The 19,692-nt window shown below is 44.8% G+C and overlaps 1 protein-coding gene across 1 annotated transcript in view; it reads right to left on the bottom strand.

Moving 5' to 3' along the window:
• The window catches only part of ELP1 (elongator acetyltransferase complex subunit 1), a 31,348-nt gene extending 11,678 nt beyond the window's left edge, over positions 1-19,670 (bottom strand). Inside the window, exons 1-22 of the mRNA XM_064641964.1 lie at positions 19,456-19,670; positions 18,232-18,384; positions 16,482-16,563; positions 14,461-14,541; positions 14,043-14,128; positions 12,700-12,799; positions 11,737-11,827; positions 11,131-11,254; positions 10,432-10,522; positions 9,142-9,372; positions 8,677-8,847; positions 7,973-8,072; positions 7,162-7,344; positions 6,274-6,380; positions 5,626-5,729; positions 4,744-4,797; positions 4,540-4,645; positions 3,757-3,872; positions 3,045-3,118; positions 2,349-2,427; positions 2,000-2,079; positions 995-1,135 (exon numbers count right to left, since the gene is read on the bottom strand). Of these exons, the coding sequence (XP_064498034.1) occupies positions 995-1,135; positions 2,000-2,079; positions 2,349-2,427; positions 3,045-3,118; positions 3,757-3,872; positions 4,540-4,645; positions 4,744-4,797; positions 5,626-5,729; positions 6,274-6,380; positions 7,162-7,344; positions 7,973-8,072; positions 8,677-8,847; positions 9,142-9,372; positions 10,432-10,522; positions 11,131-11,254; positions 11,737-11,827; positions 12,700-12,799; positions 14,043-14,128; positions 14,461-14,541; positions 16,482-16,563; positions 18,232-18,384; positions 19,456-19,605 (2,504 nt within the window). The 5' untranslated portion in view covers positions 19,606-19,670. The remainder of the gene's footprint in view (positions 1-994; positions 1,136-1,999; positions 2,080-2,348; positions 2,428-3,044; positions 3,119-3,756; positions 3,873-4,539; positions 4,646-4,743; positions 4,798-5,625; positions 5,730-6,273; positions 6,381-7,161; positions 7,345-7,972; positions 8,073-8,676; positions 8,848-9,141; positions 9,373-10,431; positions 10,523-11,130; positions 11,255-11,736; positions 11,828-12,699; positions 12,800-14,042; positions 14,129-14,460; positions 14,542-16,481; positions 16,564-18,231; positions 18,385-19,455) is intronic.
• Between the last annotated feature and the right edge of the window lie 22 nt (positions 19,671-19,692).

Genomic DNA, 19,692 nt, shown 5'->3' with positions numbered 1-19,692 from the left:
AAAAAAAAAAAAAGAAACTTCTCAGACCTTTCTAAAGGAAGGTAGGAAACATGGGAAAAGAACAGAATATACCAGAAAGGTTTTTCAACTCAGCATGACTCCTCAAACATGTCACAAAGCTGGAGGTTTGTTTTGAGTACAATGAACTTCCTTACCATGCCAGCCAGCATAATGAAGAGAATGCACGTCTCTCTGAAAGTTCAGATAGCTGGACAGTTTTCAAAAGGAAATTTGGCATGAAAATAGCCTATTTTATAAAATGAAAGCTTTGTAGGATGTTATTTTTACTTCGATACATTTCAGAGTTACTATTTCAAAACAGCTTTCCAGCTAAGGACATGCTTTGTTTTCTGAAACAGTTTGCTGAAAAGTGTCTAAATTCTCAGGGCTCAGCAGCAACTCACCACCTGTTGCTCCTCTATCCACTGTTTAACATGTAAGCTGCCCATAGTTTAACACTGTTTCACTAAACACTGCTATTATCCCATTTCCCCACCTTTTATCCTTGTCTGGTGTTGATTCATCCAAGGAAGATGGCTACCAAAAAGCTAATAATTCAGAAATATGCAGCTGATGATTTACAAAACAATTCAGTCTCAAATGAAACAGCTGAGATCTCTGCAAAAGGCCAGCTGCTTCAAACAGTCAGCAACCCACTGATACGGGAATCTTGATCATGTCTCTCCACCCCCATACCACACTGATCCTAAACAGATTGTACTTCTTGAACCCTTATAAGCATCCTGCATCTATTATTTTAATTCTGGTAGTAAAATGCTGTTTTGCTATGTGTGGAATTATCAGATGCTGTGGTTTCCAGGACAGCATCCTCAGCAGAAGGAAGGTATGGTATACCTAAGTTTTGTGGAGCACAAGCTCATCTCAGAGAACCTGAAGCAAAATAACTGATGTCAAAGACAGCTTTGCTTTCTGCCAGTGACTTACTAGAAATCTCCCTAATGGTTCCCTTCACCTACAAGAAGAAAGGGCTCACTTTTGAGGGTCAATGTGTTCCATGGCAACTCTCAACACATCACATATGAGGTTAACTTTCTTCTGATCAGAATGCTGGCGTGGTTGGGTATTACTGCTACCATTCACAGATGGGTACATGCTCTTTGTGAAATCTTCTTCTCTAAATAAAAACAGATGACATGAATAACAGCAGTGTCCATCAGACAACCCAGAACAAAGACAATAACATTAAGAAACACAAATGCATGTAGAAAATTACTACTCAATAAGATAGCTGTCATGCTGTACTGACACACAGCCTGCCACTCTACCAGAAAGCTCTCCAAAATCTCTTATCAGTCCCAACTGATTGTCAGCCAAGAGAGGCATTAAAAAAACCCAACAAATGGTCAGAACAACTACTTCAGTTGCACAAAAAAACCCCAACCAGTAAACAAGATTTACAAGATACAACTGTCTGCTACTAAATCCAGTATGGATTTATCCACTGAGCACTTTTGAAAAATAAGACATTTGCTATTATTTCTGGTCAGGTCAAAACTGAAAATAAAATAGAACAGCAATGTGATAGCTCCAGCTCCTAAACAATTACTTCAGCAAGCTTCAGAAGTCCTGAAGCTACCAATGCCTTAGAGTGACATCACTCAACCTTAAGAAAGAAGTCAGGGGACCTGATTTGGAAATCCAAGCAAGTATCTTTGCCTCAGGCTCTAGATAAGCAGTGCCATCTTGCTCCTCTTTATGTGGGAACAAAACTTTCTGTTCTCATTTACTGCTGGACAGCAAACCAGAAGACAAGTCAAAGCAGTCGGACAATGTATTAACTCCTTGCTGCAAAAATCTAATGGCTGCCTGCAAGCTGGAATTCCCAACAAGACACACTGTCTCTGAAACTCGGGCCTTTATGACTCAACATGCCAGATTTCTGACTCCGTGCACCCACACTGAAGACCTGCCAATATTTTGACAAAATTATGTACCACCACTGACTACATGCATGTTCCATTTGCAGAATTATACTCACTTCAGTTCTGTGAAAAATAAGTTGATGTAGTTCACAGAATCTATTTGCCTGATAAAGGTTTCTGTGTTTTCCAGAAATACCTGAAATGAACAAGAGTATTACCACTGTTACTCTGAATATTCTTGGTACATTAAGTACAAGAAAAAATTCAGAGACTTTCTCTGAAAGTACAGGGTGAAGGAAATGCTAAATCTAATCTGCCTGCATGATGATGTCGCAGTGCAGAGCAGTGCAGGGCAGCCACCTCTCCTGAAAGCACCACCTACTCTTTTGAACCCAGTGTTCAACAGTGGTGGATTCTAGGGTAGATTAGGATGCCAAACACCACAATAGAACTGGGCATACTTGCCTTGGGATTGTGGTCATAGAGAAGATTAAGGTTGATTCGCAGCTTCCTCATACACTGAAAAGCTTCCCTGAACATAAGCCTAGAGGAATGAGTCAAGGTGGACAGTTTACATAGTGGATAAGATGCAATATCCGGAAATAAAGGCAACTGACTAGAGCCAAGCGCAAAACCAGAGGGAAGAGAACAGCCCATGCTATAAGCTGTGTAGATTGCCTTCCTGAAAAAATATGCAAAGTCAGCACTGTTCATTGCCAGCCCTTGCACTGGGACACACCAGCGTGCCAGGTCGATGAAGCAGTATGTAACTTGCATTATTTTCTCCTCATAAAAAGAGAGTGCTACATTTTAACCTAATGGATCAACTTCTGTTTCAGAAAATTTCAGTGTAAGTGAATTAAGTAAAAAATGGAAAACAGCCAGCTTCATCATGAAGTAATTGAGAAGTCTGGAGAATGAAGCAGATGATTTCTCCCACCCACACAATCTCTGCACATGTAATAAACCCTTCAGTGGTGAAGTGAGAAGGACCTGGCACTGCTGAAAGATGGACTTCTAGCTGGTAGCCCCAGAAACTGTTTCGTTCCTTCTAATAAGGTCAATTCCCCTGAGTTTAGCCTCCCCCTCTTTTCCAGGTCAGTCAGCCTCCAACAGCTCAGACCAGGGGAAAGAAGACCCAGATACACCAGTGCCATTTACCTGTCTAGCCACTTCCGAATCTGGGCAAGAACCAGAGCTCGGTGGTGAACAGTCTCCAGATTTCCTCTTGGCATCTATAACACAAGATTCACACAGTTACTTATTTGTTATTCTGCCTACACTGTAGGCAAAGTGAGGACTTGCCAGTTTTCTAGGCCTGTCTGCTACTTGCAGGTGCATGGGCCTGTTTGTGCACTTCAAAGGACATGCAATTTCAGTGACCATGGAAAAATATCTGAGAATTCTTCTCAGTTCAGAAACATTCTTTCGTCAGGAGGCTAGACTCCTCTCAATCAGGCAAGACTCAGAGCAATCTGATCAGGTTATTCAGGTTAGCCCTGCTCCAAGGAGGATGTCGGGCTCCACATTTCCAGTGGTGCCTCTCAAATGACATCTTTCTCCATTCTCTAAATCTCTGCTGGTTCTGAAGAGTGAGCTCAGCACTTCAGACAAACTTAGTGCCAAGGCTAATGAAGGGCTGCTAGCAAGTCCTAGAAGTGAGTTTGAGATTCATGGTGAGAAGCCACAATATGCAGCACTACGCTACCTTAGCCATTAAGAATTTGCATCGTCCTTCCCAGTTCTGTTCACACCCAGCTGCCTGTGCTGCAGCACTACAGGGCTGTTTGCATGATGGCCAGGTGCTGCCCACTGAGACGGCCCCCTACACACCCTGACAGCAGAGCTCAGCAGACACGGGCAGAGCACTGACCTGCAGCACAACCTTTGTGTCCTGGGGAACGACGGTGACGATGCGTGACCCTCGCTCCACCTTGCGCAGGGTCTCACTGTTGGGTGCAGCAGCACTGCTCAGGCCAGCCTGAAGGGCTAAGACAACATATTTATCAGCACAGGGCACGCTGCAGCACAGTGCCCCAGTAAGGCCCTGCTGTGTAGCTCTACAAGTTTGTACTGGACCGAGTCAACAATACCAACAATTCCTGACAGGATGAGAACCTCTCAGTGCCAATCCCCGCTGTACCTGTACACAAAGCAGAGCTATGTCCTTTATACAAGAGGATCACAAAGCTCAACAGAGCAGAGGAGAGAAGCACAGAAAGGTGTAAAGCACTATTACGTTGTCATCCTGCCTTTACCGAGGTCATCATACTTCTCAGAGCCAGATACCACCAGAAACTCTTTCTACAGTAATCCCTTCTCTACCATACCCCCACAAATAGCACACAGACTGTTCTTTTTTTGGACATGGAGGGGAGGGAGTGAATTCAGGGCTAAGCTTTTGAAAATAGTGAAGGGACAACAACTACAGGACAAATACTGCTCCTTGTGAGAAGCATGTGATATATAAAGTCAGTTCCCTGCATTTCTTGCTCTCTGATAGATTTCTGAAAGCAGCTCTCTTACTCTTGTCTCTTAAGCAGTTCCTTTGAGGGACCCAAATACAGCAGGTTTGGATGTGAAAAATGGGGACATCTTGCCTTCCCAGACAATGGCCATGAGCTACCAGCAGCAGGCAAACACTGCTGATATTTACCTTTCACGGATAAGTTCTTTAAGCAGAAGCACTGACAGGTGTGGGAGCTGGTTGTCACCAACAAAAACTCATTGTATGTTGTGAATGAGGTGATGTTGGAAGCAACCTGTAGAAAAATGAAGTTTATCATTGTATAGACCAGAACAGGAAAGCTGCCTTTGGCAGAAGAAAAGAGGATGCAACAAGGGACAAAATCTTTGGTACCTCAACATCATTAACAAAAAACCGGCACCGATCTGTGAGACCCAGGATCACCTCCTGTAATAAAAAGGATGAAAACTATGAGCTATCAGCATCACAACCTCCGGTATTTTACAACACTGACAAGCACTGGATTGAAGTACCTTACAATTAGGTAACAAGTACCTCATGTGAATTACTTACAGAAGCTGCACAGGAATGCATGCAAGCTCTATTCCAGTAGGGCTCAAAGTTAAACATCTTTAAAAAGTGTTGGCTGAAAATTCGCCTACCCTGCAACTGCACAGTCATAAAACAGAAGCAGAAACCGCACCAGATATTTAGGTTTTTCTATTCAGCAGCACTTTGGTGCAAAATACCAGAGGAAACGCAGCAGAGTATAGCAAAGCAGCACTCACTGGGATGCACACTGAACAAAAGAAACCCTGAAACTATCAGCAAAACAGCCATTCATTCATTCATTCATTCATTCTTAAAGCTGTTGCAGCTATCAAGAAACCATCACCAATAGGAAACACCAGCAGTAGGAGATCTGAGTAACTCAGTGCAGCCATATTTGCTAATAGGTTAAGTTCATATAAAACCGAGCAAAATACTCCTTTCAACCAGAGCATGGCAGCGACTGCTGGAAATTTTCCATCTGAAATTTCTTGCTCTTCAATGACATTATTTGTTATAGTAATAGATTGGGGTGATTGGGTGTTAAACTGCAATCCATCAGAAATGGTTTGGAAGGCAAGGAAAGATATGCTCTCAGGTCTGCACAGGGCCTTATGAGAAACGCCTGAAAGAAGTATCATTGGACCCTGTGCAGAGGATCACGGTGCACTTTTGACACAGAGAACAACTGAGTCAGGAATTTAATCTGCTCACAGTCTCACTTACTTCATCACTGATCCTTGTGATAGAAGTCTGAACACAAGGATAGGGGAACTGAACAGCAGAGCCACTGCTCGTCCGCCAGGGCTCAAGGACTGGAGTAGAAGCCTCTGAGAAGAAAAGAAGATTGAATTGTTTTCCAGCCAATCAAAAATTCAGACATGAAAACCACATGGCACAAGAAAATCAGAGTTGGGAATAAGCTACACTATCTGACAGAGGGGAGGAATGCCGAGACGGAAGTTCAGGCTCAGGAGACAAGAAGGCATTAACTTCTGGGGCTCAGTAGCACCTTTATTCCACCATGGAATGAGAGAGAAGTACCAAGGATGTGGCAGCCAGTCAGCACTGAACTTTGTGTGTGTGCATATATACATATATGTGTGTAAATATAAATATATAAACACGTACCCACATACATAAATACATACACAAATACATACATACATTTAAAAAGTTAACAATGTTAATTGCTTTCTCACACAAATCACTCATTTCACCCCATTTCTGGGAGCAGAGGGAGCATGAAAGGCAGCACCAACTACCCAGCAAGAGTCAGTCAAGCCCCTGAAAGTCAAATCATCTCACTAAACCTTTTAAAAAATCTGTAATAACTACAGCTAAGACCAGGTACTTTAACAGGGCCCAGCTTACCCCACAGGTATTTTAGGATCTGTCTATCAGCCAGCTGCAGAGCTACAGTTTTGGTCACTGGGCTGCAGTACAGGCTGATCACTTCTCCATCTACAGGCGTAGACAACCTGAAGCAAGACAGAGGAAGACACAGAATATCAGTTACAAGAGATACACTTAAAACCTATATCCCACCTTTCTTGTGGCCAGATGGAAAGATGCATATTTCCAGCACGGACAGATACTTTGTTCAAGTAAGGATCTTCTGCAGTCTTTTCACACCTGTGCCAGCTGACATGGGCACCACAGAGCACCAGCAACTCCAGCCAACAGGCATTTGCCTAACTGTGCTGGATACTGTCTGCATGCCTGCAGCATTCCGAAACCCACACTTCTTTTGTTCTGTTCTACAGTTCATATGTAAATCAGCCTGTCTTCGCTGTGTGAGTGCTGCAGAAAGCAACTCTCCAGATCTCTGTGAAGCCTATTTCTGTACCCCAAGTGGCTTTTTTTTTTTTGTGATCTGTTTTAATTCAACTGGCCCCACAAAACCAGCAGGTGAGGAGGAGGAGAAAAGCAGTCACAAGGGCTACTAGTCCCCTTCTGGATCTTGATAATGGTGGGAATACAGTGTCACATCCCATCCTCCTGCCCTGAGGGCCTGGAATTCAAGGGAACAAAGCTATCCTGTACTGACACAGGCATGTTAGCATGCACACTGCTGTTGGGCTGAGTGTAGGCATTAGGACTACACCCAAGTGCTGACCAGTAGGCAGTTTAATGAGCTGTTTGGTTCTTCTGCAGGAAGGGAGTCAAATTCCCCAACCCACAGCCTCCAGGCTGCAGTCTAATAAGAGGCTGTCCAGAGGTGTTCTCAGACTTCAGCCACAGCTGACAGATCTCTAGTACCGTAAATTCAGGCGCTGTTCCTCAGCTCCAGCCACGTGAGGCACTGCAGTGAGATGGTGAAGGACAGACTGAGCAGCGTGATGACCTTGACCAACCACCAGGAAGCTGCCATCTGGCAGCCAGGTGAGAAATCGGAGCCCCAGGGGATCCATCACTTCACCGTTTTCACGGCCCACATCAACCCTGTCACAAAATAAGAGAGACTGGGAAGCAAATGGAACTTGATTTCAGTAAGCCACCTCACTGGAGAGGCAAAGGTCTTCCTAGGCACAGCCAGCCTGGCTGCTCAGACATGCAGTGTGGCTGGGAAGGCTCCAGTGCAGAAACACAGACACCCAAAGCATGAATCCTGCCACAGGCTGGGCTGGAGGCAAAGGATGAGAACTAGGAAGCTCCTTTTGCTTTCCCTAGGTAGTACTGCTTCCATGCCAACTGCCTCAAGGAACAAATGAAGAGCAGAGTGAGATTTTTAACCTTGTCACTGTCTGCCATGCAAGCAACTCAGTTGTTTAGTGTGCCATAATCATGGGCCTGGAAACTGTGCTCCTGCTCCCAGAGACCAACTGCAGCACTGGGCACAGGAAAGGCTATCTCAGGACTGGCACTGAGAGTCACTGCTTCCACCAGACAGGGACCTCAGTCAAGGGCACTTCTCAGCACTAGTTGCAGCCACAGTGTCAACAAAATGAAACCATGTTATCTGACAACCTCTTAAAAATCTTGAGACAAGTGCTCAGAGCTGTGACCTCTAAAGCACCCAGATAGGCACAACACTCTTCTCGACACTACAGCTGTATTAGTTCTACATTACCTGTAGGTTTTATCCAGGTATGGTGTTTCCACAGCTGCTTTAAATCCATTTCCACCCACAGCTCCTAACTTGACAGTAGGGTCATTCACTGTACTCTGTCCTAGCAAACACAAAGCAGAACAAAGCAGAGTTTAGAGAGATCCTCTCAAGAGAGCCCCTTCCAGCTTCAATCTTATCAAAAGTAGATCAAACTACATCAAACTATTAAAAAAGTCAGACAACTCCATTCCTGCTTGTACAGCCAACACATAATTCTCATTAACACTCACTCTGGAGCAGACAGTTACCTTGCGAGGTTACAGTACAAAACAGAGACAGCAGTAACAGCCTGTTTCCTCACAGCACACTGTATGTAGGACTGCTTTGGGAAGATTCTCAGACATCTCCAGTGCCAATCAGCAACATGCCATCAGAACAGATTACACAAGATACCGTGTGCTGCACTCAAGCTGAAGCTAGTCAGGGGGATATTACCAGCAAACAAGTACTTAACAGTCTTCTCACAAAGTCAATGCACCACCAAAATGCTTCTTTGTCACCCAAACTACTGGACATGAGAGCAGAGCTTGAACCCACAAATAAACCAAACATGCCTCGTTCCTAACTATTAAAGGTTTGACTGGCTACCACCCTACTAGTCCCTCAGGGTACTGCTCTCAGGAACACAGGCTTTCTTTCAACAAGGTTGTGCAACATGCTCTCACCATATCTGTACACAGAGATCCTGTTATCAGCATCCAGGACAGCCATGTCCCCACTGTGTTTGGGATCTGTGTGAAATGCAACCTGATTAACTGCCTGTTGCAGCTGAAGCTCATAGGTACACATGGGTGGAGGCACCACAGCATGCTGGAACACTGTGACAAGCACTTTATCTGTGGAAAAAAACAAGAGAAGAAAATCCAGGCTGGGTCCCACTCCAAATGTTAGTGAGGCTCTTGTTGGGTTCTTTACTGGTAGTAGGAATAATGTTACAGGAAAATATTTGCTGTGCTCTTAGCAGTTAACTTCACTGACCCACCTCTGAGGCTTCCACCAATTACACGGACCCCCTCAGTAACAGCTTTATAGAAACAACAGTAAAAGAACCATAATCCCATCCAGCCTGCATACAAAAGGCTACACCACCTCTTCTAACTCTAGAGCTGCAAAGCTGTCCCACTGCTTACCTCCATCTATGACAGCCACATTTGCCACATGTTGACCGTTCTCCCCCGTCCCATGGTCTGTGGCCCAATGCCAGTCATAGGAGAGGTAATGCCAGCCCTGGCAGAGTATATGCAGTCTATACAGGTCCTCTCGGTCCCATAGCAGTGACACCAACCGATCTTCCTCCAAGCTACCAAAATGTAGGCTTTGCTTCAGGTACCAGTGATAGTTTCCTGTGGTCCACAGCTGAACTGTAAGAAAAACAAACGGTTACTACAGACTAGTACTCCAGCTCAAACTCTTCCTCCCCACCACCACTGCTCTTCTAGGGGTGGGTTATGTGCAATGAAAATAACAGTTCTGGCCTTCAGTCCATGAGCTGTGTCACAAACACCCAGCACAAGAAAGCTTAACAACAGACTTTGTGCAGAAGAGTCAATCTCAGAATTCATTGACCTACCTTGTGAGAAGGTACCCTTGTTCCATGAAGGGTTCACACCTTTAGCATTCCATTCATACCACTTCCAGTTGCAGTTGCTTTGAGCTCAGGCTGAACTATCAGTTCTTCCTGACCAACTATGCTGGTTTTGGCTGGGGTAGAGCTAATTTTCTTCATAGTGTCTAGTATGGGGCTGTATTTTGGATTTGTGCTGAACACAGGGTTGATAATATAGAGATGTTTTTGTTATTGCTGAGCAGGGCTTACACAGAGGCCAAGACCTTCTCTGCTTTTTGTACTGCCACACCGGTGAGGAAGTTGGGGTGCCTGGGAGGTTGGGAGGAGACACAGCCAGGGCAGGTGACCCAAACTGACCAAAGGGATATTCCATACCACATGGCACCATGCTCAGTATATAAAATGGGGAGAAGAAGGAGAAAGAAGGGATGTTTGGAGAGAAAGTGTCTGTCTTCCTACATAATCACTACAAGTGATGGGGCTGTGCTCTCCTGGGGATGGCTGAACACCTGCCTGCCCATAGGAAGCAGTGGATTAATTCCCTGCTTTGCTTTTTCTGGCACGCACAGCTTTTGTTTTCCCCATTAAACTGTCTTCATCTCAACCCACGAATTTTCTAGCTTTTACCCTTCTGATTCTCTCCGAAGTCCTGCTGGTGCTGGTGAGGAGGTGGGTGAGTGACTATGTGGGGCTTGGCTGCTGGCTGCTGGCTTGGTTAAACCATGACACCAGCACTGCAGTCTCAAAGCCATTGGTAAGCCTCCACAGTGCCTCCTAACTTGCAGATAAGTACCCACTCCTGACCACACTTGCAGGCAACTGTAAGAGCCAGAGCCGCACATAGTGCTCTCACCATAACTCTTTGGGTTGGAGTTTTCCACCTTCAGGTCTTCCAGCCAGACAGCCAGGACTGTGGAATCTGCATTCCAAAGCAGTTCATTAACCTGCAGACACAAACATGGCTCTTACTGATATTGTTGCTCCCACCTTGTTTGCAAGACCAGGAGTTGTTCTTTATCTTCAATAATGTAAGGTGCACGGGTTAACAGACAAACACAGCCCTCCTGTATTGCAAAGCTCCTGATAGCTGGAGCAAGGGATCCTGAGAACCCCACAGCTGAAGAGGCCACAGACATGACAGCAGTGTTCTCTTTGCTTTCCTTGGCACTAAGAAAGCATCTGCCAAAAGGCCTCTCAAAATCCAAAGGCAGAAGCTTAAGTAACATCCTAGCAGTAGCTTCTCACTTCTCTTACTTGGGACTCTTGCAATGGCTGGCATGCTGAACAGCACTTATGAATCATTTGCCTGACAGAAAGCATACAGGGCCCAGCAGCACCCCAGTGCTACAATCACCATGTACTACATGTCTCTCTACTGTGTGCTCACAGAGGGCATTGCATCTTCTCCGTGGGCTTCTTCACTGTTATCTTTTCAGATCACTTCTGAAAAGGCACTAAGTGTTAAGTTAAAAACTTCCTCCTAGTATCTGCAAAAGATCTAGTCCTCCTCTCCACCACACTCTCACCAAAGAAGGCCAGACACAGAACTTACTTTGACTTGCCCTTTCTGGAATGGGAGGGTGAATTCGCCATGAAGAAGTCCATTTTTCTCCAAAAAAACCACATCCTGTCTGTTGGGTTTTTCTTGTGTAGATGCTATCAGGTTTCCAGAAGGCCTTAAAAAAGAGCCAAATGAAGAGTCATTGCTCACACAGTCACTAGCTGTCATTTAAACACCAATCATTTCACATTTTCTCCAGCAACACGAAGAAAAGGGCAGCAGAGGATGTGTTTTCCTCAGCACTGTGCAGACAAAGTCATAGGTCCAGCAGAGACATTTTCCTGAGCTCATGGCATCTGCAGGGGAGCAAGTAAATGTCAGCACTGGCAATGGGACCTGTAATATTCCTATTTATACAGTTGAGTCCCAACCCACTATGCAGACAATCTGGCCCTTCTTCCCACATGTAACACAAGTATCAGACTTTTCAAGGTTTAAGGCGCCACTCTTTCTCATGCTGAATCACAAAGTGGCTTTCTTCAAGTTTTGGGAAAAATCAACAAACACAGAAGAAATTAAATTGATGCTGATCAAAGACGGTGACCAGGGAATAAAAAGCAACACTGCTACCACCATGCAGACTGCTTTATTACTCACTTCCAGGACAGTGCTTGTTGTAATCCTGAGATAGGCTCACTTGTTGACTGCAGCACAAGCTCTCTGGTCCACACCCTGACCTTCCGAGCACCTACAGGTTGAGAGCGCAATGAGACAAAGCTCTAGGAAAACACCTGATTTTATGAGGGCAGAAGAGCAAATTTTGATGCATGCATAAAAAGGAGATTTCTCCTGTACACCTTGAGGGCTAAGCATTCTGTCTCAGGCAGTTCTCCCATTGTAACTGAGTGACTAAAGGAACCGAGTTAGGAATTGCAGTCTGATTTAGTTCAGTCATACTAGTTTCCTCCTCCAGCTTTCACCATGGAAATGTTAAAATCTTTGTATACATTCAAGATCCTCCCAATCTGAAGTACTGAAGGTAAAAGCCCAAACTTGTGGAAGAGCAGTGCAGTTCAATATGTTGACCAGTATATTTAAGCTTTCAAAAAGTAGCATTTATCATGGAAGATATCAGTTACAGTCTTACAACAAATGCATATGCTCATCACCTCTTTGGCTTCAGGGCTAAAACAAGGGAAAAGTATTTACCAGCATTTAAAAAAACAGTGTGCAATGCTAAACTGCTGGTATGAGGGACAGTGGATATACCACCCCAAACATGTTCACCCATTTGGCACTGAGAGCCTATCAGATATTGCTTAAAGCTTGAGCAGTAATTTAACACTGGTGAAAAAAGCAGTTCAGACAGTATCTACGCAGTGGTACCCTCTCCTGGCATCTCAAGGAACTGAAAAGCGAACTGCAAAGTGTTCAAAACATCATGTCTATAAAAGGCCTCTGAGAACATCAGAACAGAGAAAAGAGCAATTAACTAGCTCAGCTCACCCTTGCTTTAAGTGGCCAAGAGACCACAAACACCAGCCAGTTCTTGCCTTGTCTAGATTCTGCTTAAGAAGCTCCTTACACATGTTGGTTTTCCAAAGAAGTCTGGTCCCATACCTGTCTCTGGACAGACAGCACTCACTGCAACAAACTGCCCGTCTCCTCTCCATGTCACCCGAGGCCTGCCATCATCCCAGGCTGAGGTTGGCAACACTTCCTGAAGTCACACAAAGAAAGTTGCATCAAAACTTTGGAAGGCAAATGCTGTCTTTGTCTAAACAGGCTGCTCTTTGAAGAGCCTTGGCATGGAATCAATCTGTTAAAAGTGTCAAAGCTACAAAGTTAAAAATTCATTATTTAGATTGTTATTTCAGGAAATACTAGAATTAAAACTGAAGTAATTCAATCTGCTTTTCCTGCAAGTGCATATGACAGTTTCTTCACATGATCACACACTATCCTTCCCCTCCACAAGGGTCTTTACTTATAGACCACCTGAGCATAAGCTGGACGCAAGGGTGAATTGAGATTTGTTCATTACTGATGCTGTTCATTACATATTTGTTCACTACTGTCACAACCCCTTGGAAAGAGAAAGGCATGCCATCCAGGCAATCTGTAAGGCAGATAGAAGCTGGGATGAGAAGTAGTGATCTTTAAGGCAAACGGGCTCTTCACAGAACACAGGAAAAAAGAAATTTCAACAGAATACACATAAAGAGGCAGCTATTCAGAAGCTTTAACTTTGTCAAACTAGGCATATTTTCCCTTGTCCAGACAAGCTTTGTTCTGTCTGTCCCAACAGTAAAGCTGGAACAGGCCATGTTTCATGTCTGCACTGTACGCTCGAGCTTTCAGCAGTACCAATTTAACTGAACGATTTTAATTCTGGAACTTAAGCACAAAAAGAAAAATACGTTTTTAGCTGCCTGACTTTTCACAAAACAAAAAGTAGAGAAAACAAGACTCAAACACGGAAGCGTCAGACAAAGGAGCACAGAGCTAAAATGTGAAGGAGCTGCCTCACAGCTGATGCTCAGGTAGCCCAAATCCTTCTTCTCTGGTCTTCTGGGAGTTCAATCTACTGTTATTTCTGCTGCTTTCAGCCACACTGCATGCTATTTCTCTTGCTCGTGCGAAAACTTCAGCATACAGCACACATTCAGCAAAACTGATCATGCTGATTTAAGGCAGGGTTTACCCCTGCAAGCACTGGAGCTTGCAAATCTTCTTGCTTTAAGCTCTATATGAAAAGTATTAAGTACTCCCAGCTGCTTTCTTGATTTAGGAGGAGGATAAAAAGGCAGGATTTCAGATAACACAGAAATAGAAAGCAGTCTATGAAGAGAACTACCAGAAAGGTCTTGGGAAACTGGCACCCCAGGAATAACAGAAACTCTCATTACACATGTTCTCCCAGGGACAGCATGGGCTTGACACAAAAAAACCCAGCATCATACCGTCTGTTTGCGATGTGCTGCCTGTTTCCCTTCTGATCCATGGAACTGTGTCTCCTTTTTTCCCCAACCAAGAGCAACAAACTTTCCTGAAGAAGAAGTAATCATTTTAGTGTAAGATTTACAGCACTATTGTACACTATACACACAACCACAACTTCAAGCCACACACACCTTCACTCCAAATTTTATTCTAAAATCTTGCAGGAAAGTTACATAGCCCAGAAAGTCCTTTAGTACATAGAACTTACTTGAATTTATGCTGACAACTAAAAGTATTGACTTTCTTCTTCAGCTGTCCAGCAACATTACAGGCTAAAATGTCTCCTGGAACCCATAAATGCTCAGCTCCACTTCCTTACATGCTTACAACATACCAATGACATCAGTTACGGCAACTTCATTTCAGTGCACCTCTTACCTTCCCCAAACTCATCTTGGTGGATTTGCTTCTCAGTAATTGGTTCAAAATCCCTTGTCATCATGATGAGTGTTTGCTGACCTGCAAGGCAGATGCTAAATACAGTATTGGTGCAAATGAACACTCAACGTTCCCCTGTGTTGTCCTATTGTTCTGTCATGGGCCCGAGTATAGAAAATATGGTACTACAGGGAACATATCCTTCAAAGCATGAAATCTCACAACTGGAACAGAAAAACACTTTCAAATTTTTGTACTCAAAAACATGCTTCCTTGTCTAACATTAGTCAGTTCTTTTCATCTTCAAAACAAGTACCTGGCACTGTGAAGTATTTTCTCTTGAGATATGAAGGAGAAGAGCAGTCAGCATGCTGACTGGGAGCAGTCAGCATGGATTTATGAAGAGGAAATCATGCCTGACCATCCTGAGAGCCTCCTACAATTAGATGACTAGCTTGTGGATAGGGGGAGAACAGTGGATTTCATTTATCTTGACTCTAATGAGGCTTTTGATGCTGTGTCCCACAACATCATCATAGACAAACTCATTACGTATGGCATAGATAAGAGGACACTGAAAAGCAGCTGAACTGCCAAGCTTAAAAGCTTGCTATCAGTGGCAAAAAGTGTAGCTTAAGGGCAGTCACCACTGGTGTGCCTCAAGTGTCCAGAGGCTATGCTTAACATCTTCCTTAATGACCTCAGCAAGTTTGTAGATGACACAAAACTGGGAGAAGCAGCAGCTGGAGCAGCAGGTTCTGCTGCTGTCCGCAGGGACCTTGCCATGTAGGTGAGATGGGCTATCCAGAACTTCATAAAGCTCAAGAAAAAAGGCATGTCCTCCACATGGAAAATAATCATCTCAGGCACCAAGACAGACTGGGAGCCAAGTGGCTGGAGAGGCGTTTCCCAAAAATATTAACCGTGTGTCCTGGGCCACATCAACTTGAAAATGAGCTAGCAGTAGGCCCCTGCTGCACATGTGGACAACAGCATCCTGGGCTGCATTAAGAGTGCTGCTAGCAGGTTGAGGAAGGTGATCCTGCTCCTTTACTCAGTGCTGGTGAGACACATGCAGAATGCTGACTCCATTTCTGGGCTTCCCAGTACAAGACAGACAAGGACATACTGGAATGAGTCCTGCAAGCGGTCACATGTTTACTAAGGGCTTGGAGAATCTGTCACATGAGTGGAGGCTGAGAGAAGCCAGACTGCTCTGGAGAGAGGGCTCCAGGGGAATCTCATCAGTGTGTGTGAATATTTAACATGGGAAGCGGGGTACAGCAAAGAGGACACAGCCACACCGTTAGTGATGCTGAGTGACAGCACAAGAGGCAGTGGGTACAAATTAAAATAGAGAAAATTCCCTTAAACTGTAAGAAAACATATTTTTACTCTGAGGGTGGTCACAGACAGGAAAAGGATGCCCATAGAGGTTGTGGGATCCCAGACCTTGGAGATATTCAAAACCTAACTGGGAAAGGTCCCCTACAACTTGCTCTAGGTAACCTGCTTTGAGCAAGGTGGTTGGAATAGGTGATCTCCAGAGCTCCCTTTCAACCTCAAGCATTCCATGACTCTGTTTAGTCTGAGGCTAATTTCACTTTCTGAGTGAGACACACCCATATATAACTTGGGCCTGTGACACATACATTTCCTACCAAAGGCCAAGAAACAGTTTTTGTTACTAATAAATCAAATGGGGATACAAAGGAGGAGTCTTCATGTTTTAGAGGCAAGATCAAATCTACTTCCTTGAAAGAGCTGAAGGACTAATAGCTCTGCTACAAAACTCAGTCTTTTGGACCTGAGCAGCTTCTGCTTAGATCACCAAAGCACCTCATGGATCATGAAACGAAATCTCACATATAGGATGAGGGGTTTTTCCTGCTTTAAGTCCTAGTTCCAGTGACATAACTTTGTCTTTTTATTCTTCTCTATAAAACTTAGCTGTGTTTTATGTTTTGGCCATAATGAGTTTCACTCCCAAAGGCAGGAAGCTTACAGGCTGCTATTAATACCTGTTGCAAGCAAAACAAGCTCTTGGTCAGGACTCCAGCTCATAGTACTCAGACCGCTGTCCACACTTCCAACACATTCCACCTGCAAGACCAAAATAAGATCACAGAGGGGCAGGAACATGAGTGCAGCACTATTCCAGCACAAAAGCAAACAGTCACCAAGTAGGGAAATCCCCTCCTACTTAAAAAAGTCACAAGTCTTGCTTTATGAAACAAAAGAAACTGTCTGACCAAAGATGGTTCCAGAATGTTTATGTATGAGGGCCCAGATGTTTAAAGATTAACACTTTCTACCATACCCAGTTTTAATAAGAGTTTTATTCTCAGCTTTCAGTCTTAAGTCAGCACATATAGTGTCAATACTAATACTGCCTGACAGGGCCTCTGATTACATTGGTAAAAAATTCTTTAGTCACAAAACACAGATATAATGATTCTCACCTAGAGAATTCCAACATGCAGTTAAATTCTGATCAGCCTGTGGGTGCTGAACTTGACAACTGTATATAGCTGCACCAACTTCAAAGTGTATGAAAACCGGGCCAGTTTTATTGGGCCATCATGAGCACATAACAGCAGTGGCAAAGAACTTCTGTCACACAGTGTTATCCCGACTTGCAAAAGGCATGGAACAGAACGATAAATATATCATGGCAAGATGATGCCATTACAGGATTTAGGCTTGGGTGTCACAATCTCTTCCAGGTAAACAAAGTGAGACTGGGCACCAGTGCACAGAGTAACTATCACCCATGTAGAAAGGGTTTCACAACAAGCAGAGGAACTTTAAAGACTTCTTTCTTGCTGCCCTGACTGCATCAAAAGAACACAACCTTAACATTGGAAAGTAAGCCAAAAAGCCTTGAAATAAAGAATCTGAAGTAAGACCTCTTCTCTGATGCATCTATCAGTGCAAGAAAAGTCTCATGTATCACATGCTTTGTTAATTTTTATTCCCCTATGACATGTTTTAAGTTGCAATCCAGGACACCTTTTTCAGACACAGCTGATTGCATATTTAAGTTGTATTTGCAAATCAAACCCAAACAAGAATCAAAACAGGCAAGCTGCAAATAACCACAACCTTACAGCTAACCCAGACAGATCACTGTCATCTCATGCCCACCTACACCTGCACTGTTGGCCTGGTATCATGGGTGCTGATTCAGACTTCAGAGGGTGCTGCTGAAGACAGTACAAATCTGAGACTGAGAAAGCGAGTGTCTCAGTTCCTGCCATATCTGCTCAGCTATTTCAGTTTCCCTTTAATGTTTTCTAGGGCTTTTTAATTCCAAATGTTCCAAAAATCACAGAACACTACACTTTCTCCTCTCTTCAGTTAAGTCATGTCAACATGATGTTCTGGATCGACTGATAACAAAAAGGTAGCTACACTACGAGTTAGGAATGATTACTTTATTCTGCACCTGCTCTCAGCAAAATCCTGCTTCTGTAACACTCTCCATCAGATCCTGTGCTGCTGGGTGTTTGCTAAGAGCCCTCCTAGCAAACTTAAGAGAACTGGGGCAGTGGACAGAAAAGCCATCACTTCAATTCCAGTTCTTTTACAGTGTGTCTATTCTGTCCTTAATTCTGCTCAAGGCTCCCACAAAAATCAGCTTGTCTGCCCACAGAAGGGAGACTAACCACAGCTCAGTATGCAACAAACTTACTGCCCTTGAAGAAATTACAAGTATCATTCTTCCCTCTGAAATCCCTCAGTACTGTTGTGTCTTTTCTGCAATGTTACCTGCTTCGTGCTCAGATTGCAGAGCAGGATGTCTCCAGCTGCTGTAGCAACACACACACACTCTTGCTCTGGAAGATCTTCGATACCCACGATGTAGCCACTTCCATCCTCAGGCAAGAAACCCTCCTCAACCAAAGAAACTTCTCTTGTCGCCTTGACACAGAGGGAGCAATGACTTAGTAATTACACATCACCTCAGTGGGGTTTTTGCAGAAATGACAGACTGACATCCATGGGTGTATTTCATCCTATTGCAGTTACACAAATCATTAACAGCAGAAAAGAGTGTGTGAATGGCACCAGGAAACTTATCTTCACTTATCCACAGTGATAGATCCTCTTACATTAAAAGTGCTAGGCAGACAATGAGAAACTCATATAAGGAAGCAAACAATAAATGACAATACCGCAACTTTCAATCTGTCTTGCTAATCATCTTTTAACCCTTTTTTCATAACTCCCCGCATAGTGTCAACATTTAGAGGTGCATCAGTAGCTGCCTAAAGGGTCCCAGTATTATTAAGGCGAGATGCAGACTTCAAAGACACAGCATGAAAAAGAATTTCTAAGGAAAAGCATTTGCATGTGCACTAAGGTACAGCAATCTCTGAAAATGAGATCTCTGGTAAGCCCCAAAGCTCTTCTGCCAAGTTAAGTTCAGAACTGAATGTACTGAAGGGAATTAGATGCCTCAGAGCCGCACAGTGAGAAGACAGCAACCCAGCTCTAACAATTCGTAACTCAGTAGCAGTATTTTACTTCAGCGATATGTTGGGGTTTTTTGCCCCCTAGAGCACAGTTTCAAAAGCTTCCTTCTGTGCTCTTCACTACCCCTTTGCCTCCTTGGTTCTGTTTTGTGTCTCTGATTCCACTGCTCGCCAGGTCATGCTTAAGACTAAGCCACGTGAGTGATGCGTGTCAAAACACAGCCACGCTCTTAAGAGGCCGATTTAGTATTTTAGAGGCACAGGAGGCCTCTTGAGCCAGCAAGATGACAGCGCGGCGATCCCGCGGCACGGTGGGAGGGCGGAGGGCGCAGGGCGCAGCCGGAGGGTCTGGGCGCCCCAGACACCGCCGCACCGGGAGACGGGCGAGCTCCCGGCGGACACCGCCGCGCTCCCGGAGGAACCAACGCTTTATTCCAGCTCTGCAAACAAAGCTGACCCCCACAACACGCCGGCAAGCACGAGCACTGTCCCCCGAAGCCGCAGCCCTGGCTCTCACCGAGTCCCCGCCGGGGCGCAGCTCCACGAGCCCGTACTGGGAGCCCACGAGGACCGTGCCGCGCTCGGCACCGAGGCAGAAGCACCGCGGGGTGCCCGTGGCGGCGGCGCAGCGGCGCCCGCCGGCCCGGAGCAGCCGCAGGTTCCTCATGGCGCGGGGAGGCAGCGATGGACGCGGGGCCCTCACGGCGCCGCCATCTCCGCAGGGCGGGCGGGCGCAGGCGCCGTGCGCGGAGGC

This window comes from Pseudopipra pipra, chromosome Z (genome assembly GCF_036250125.1).
Source record: "Pseudopipra pipra isolate bDixPip1 chromosome Z, bDixPip1.hap1, whole genome shotgun sequence".
Taxonomy (NCBI): domain Eukaryota; kingdom Metazoa; phylum Chordata; class Aves; order Passeriformes; family Pipridae; genus Pseudopipra; species Pseudopipra pipra.
Note: the sequence above shows the minus strand (reverse complement) of the source record. Positions and strands in the feature narration are given on the sequence as shown.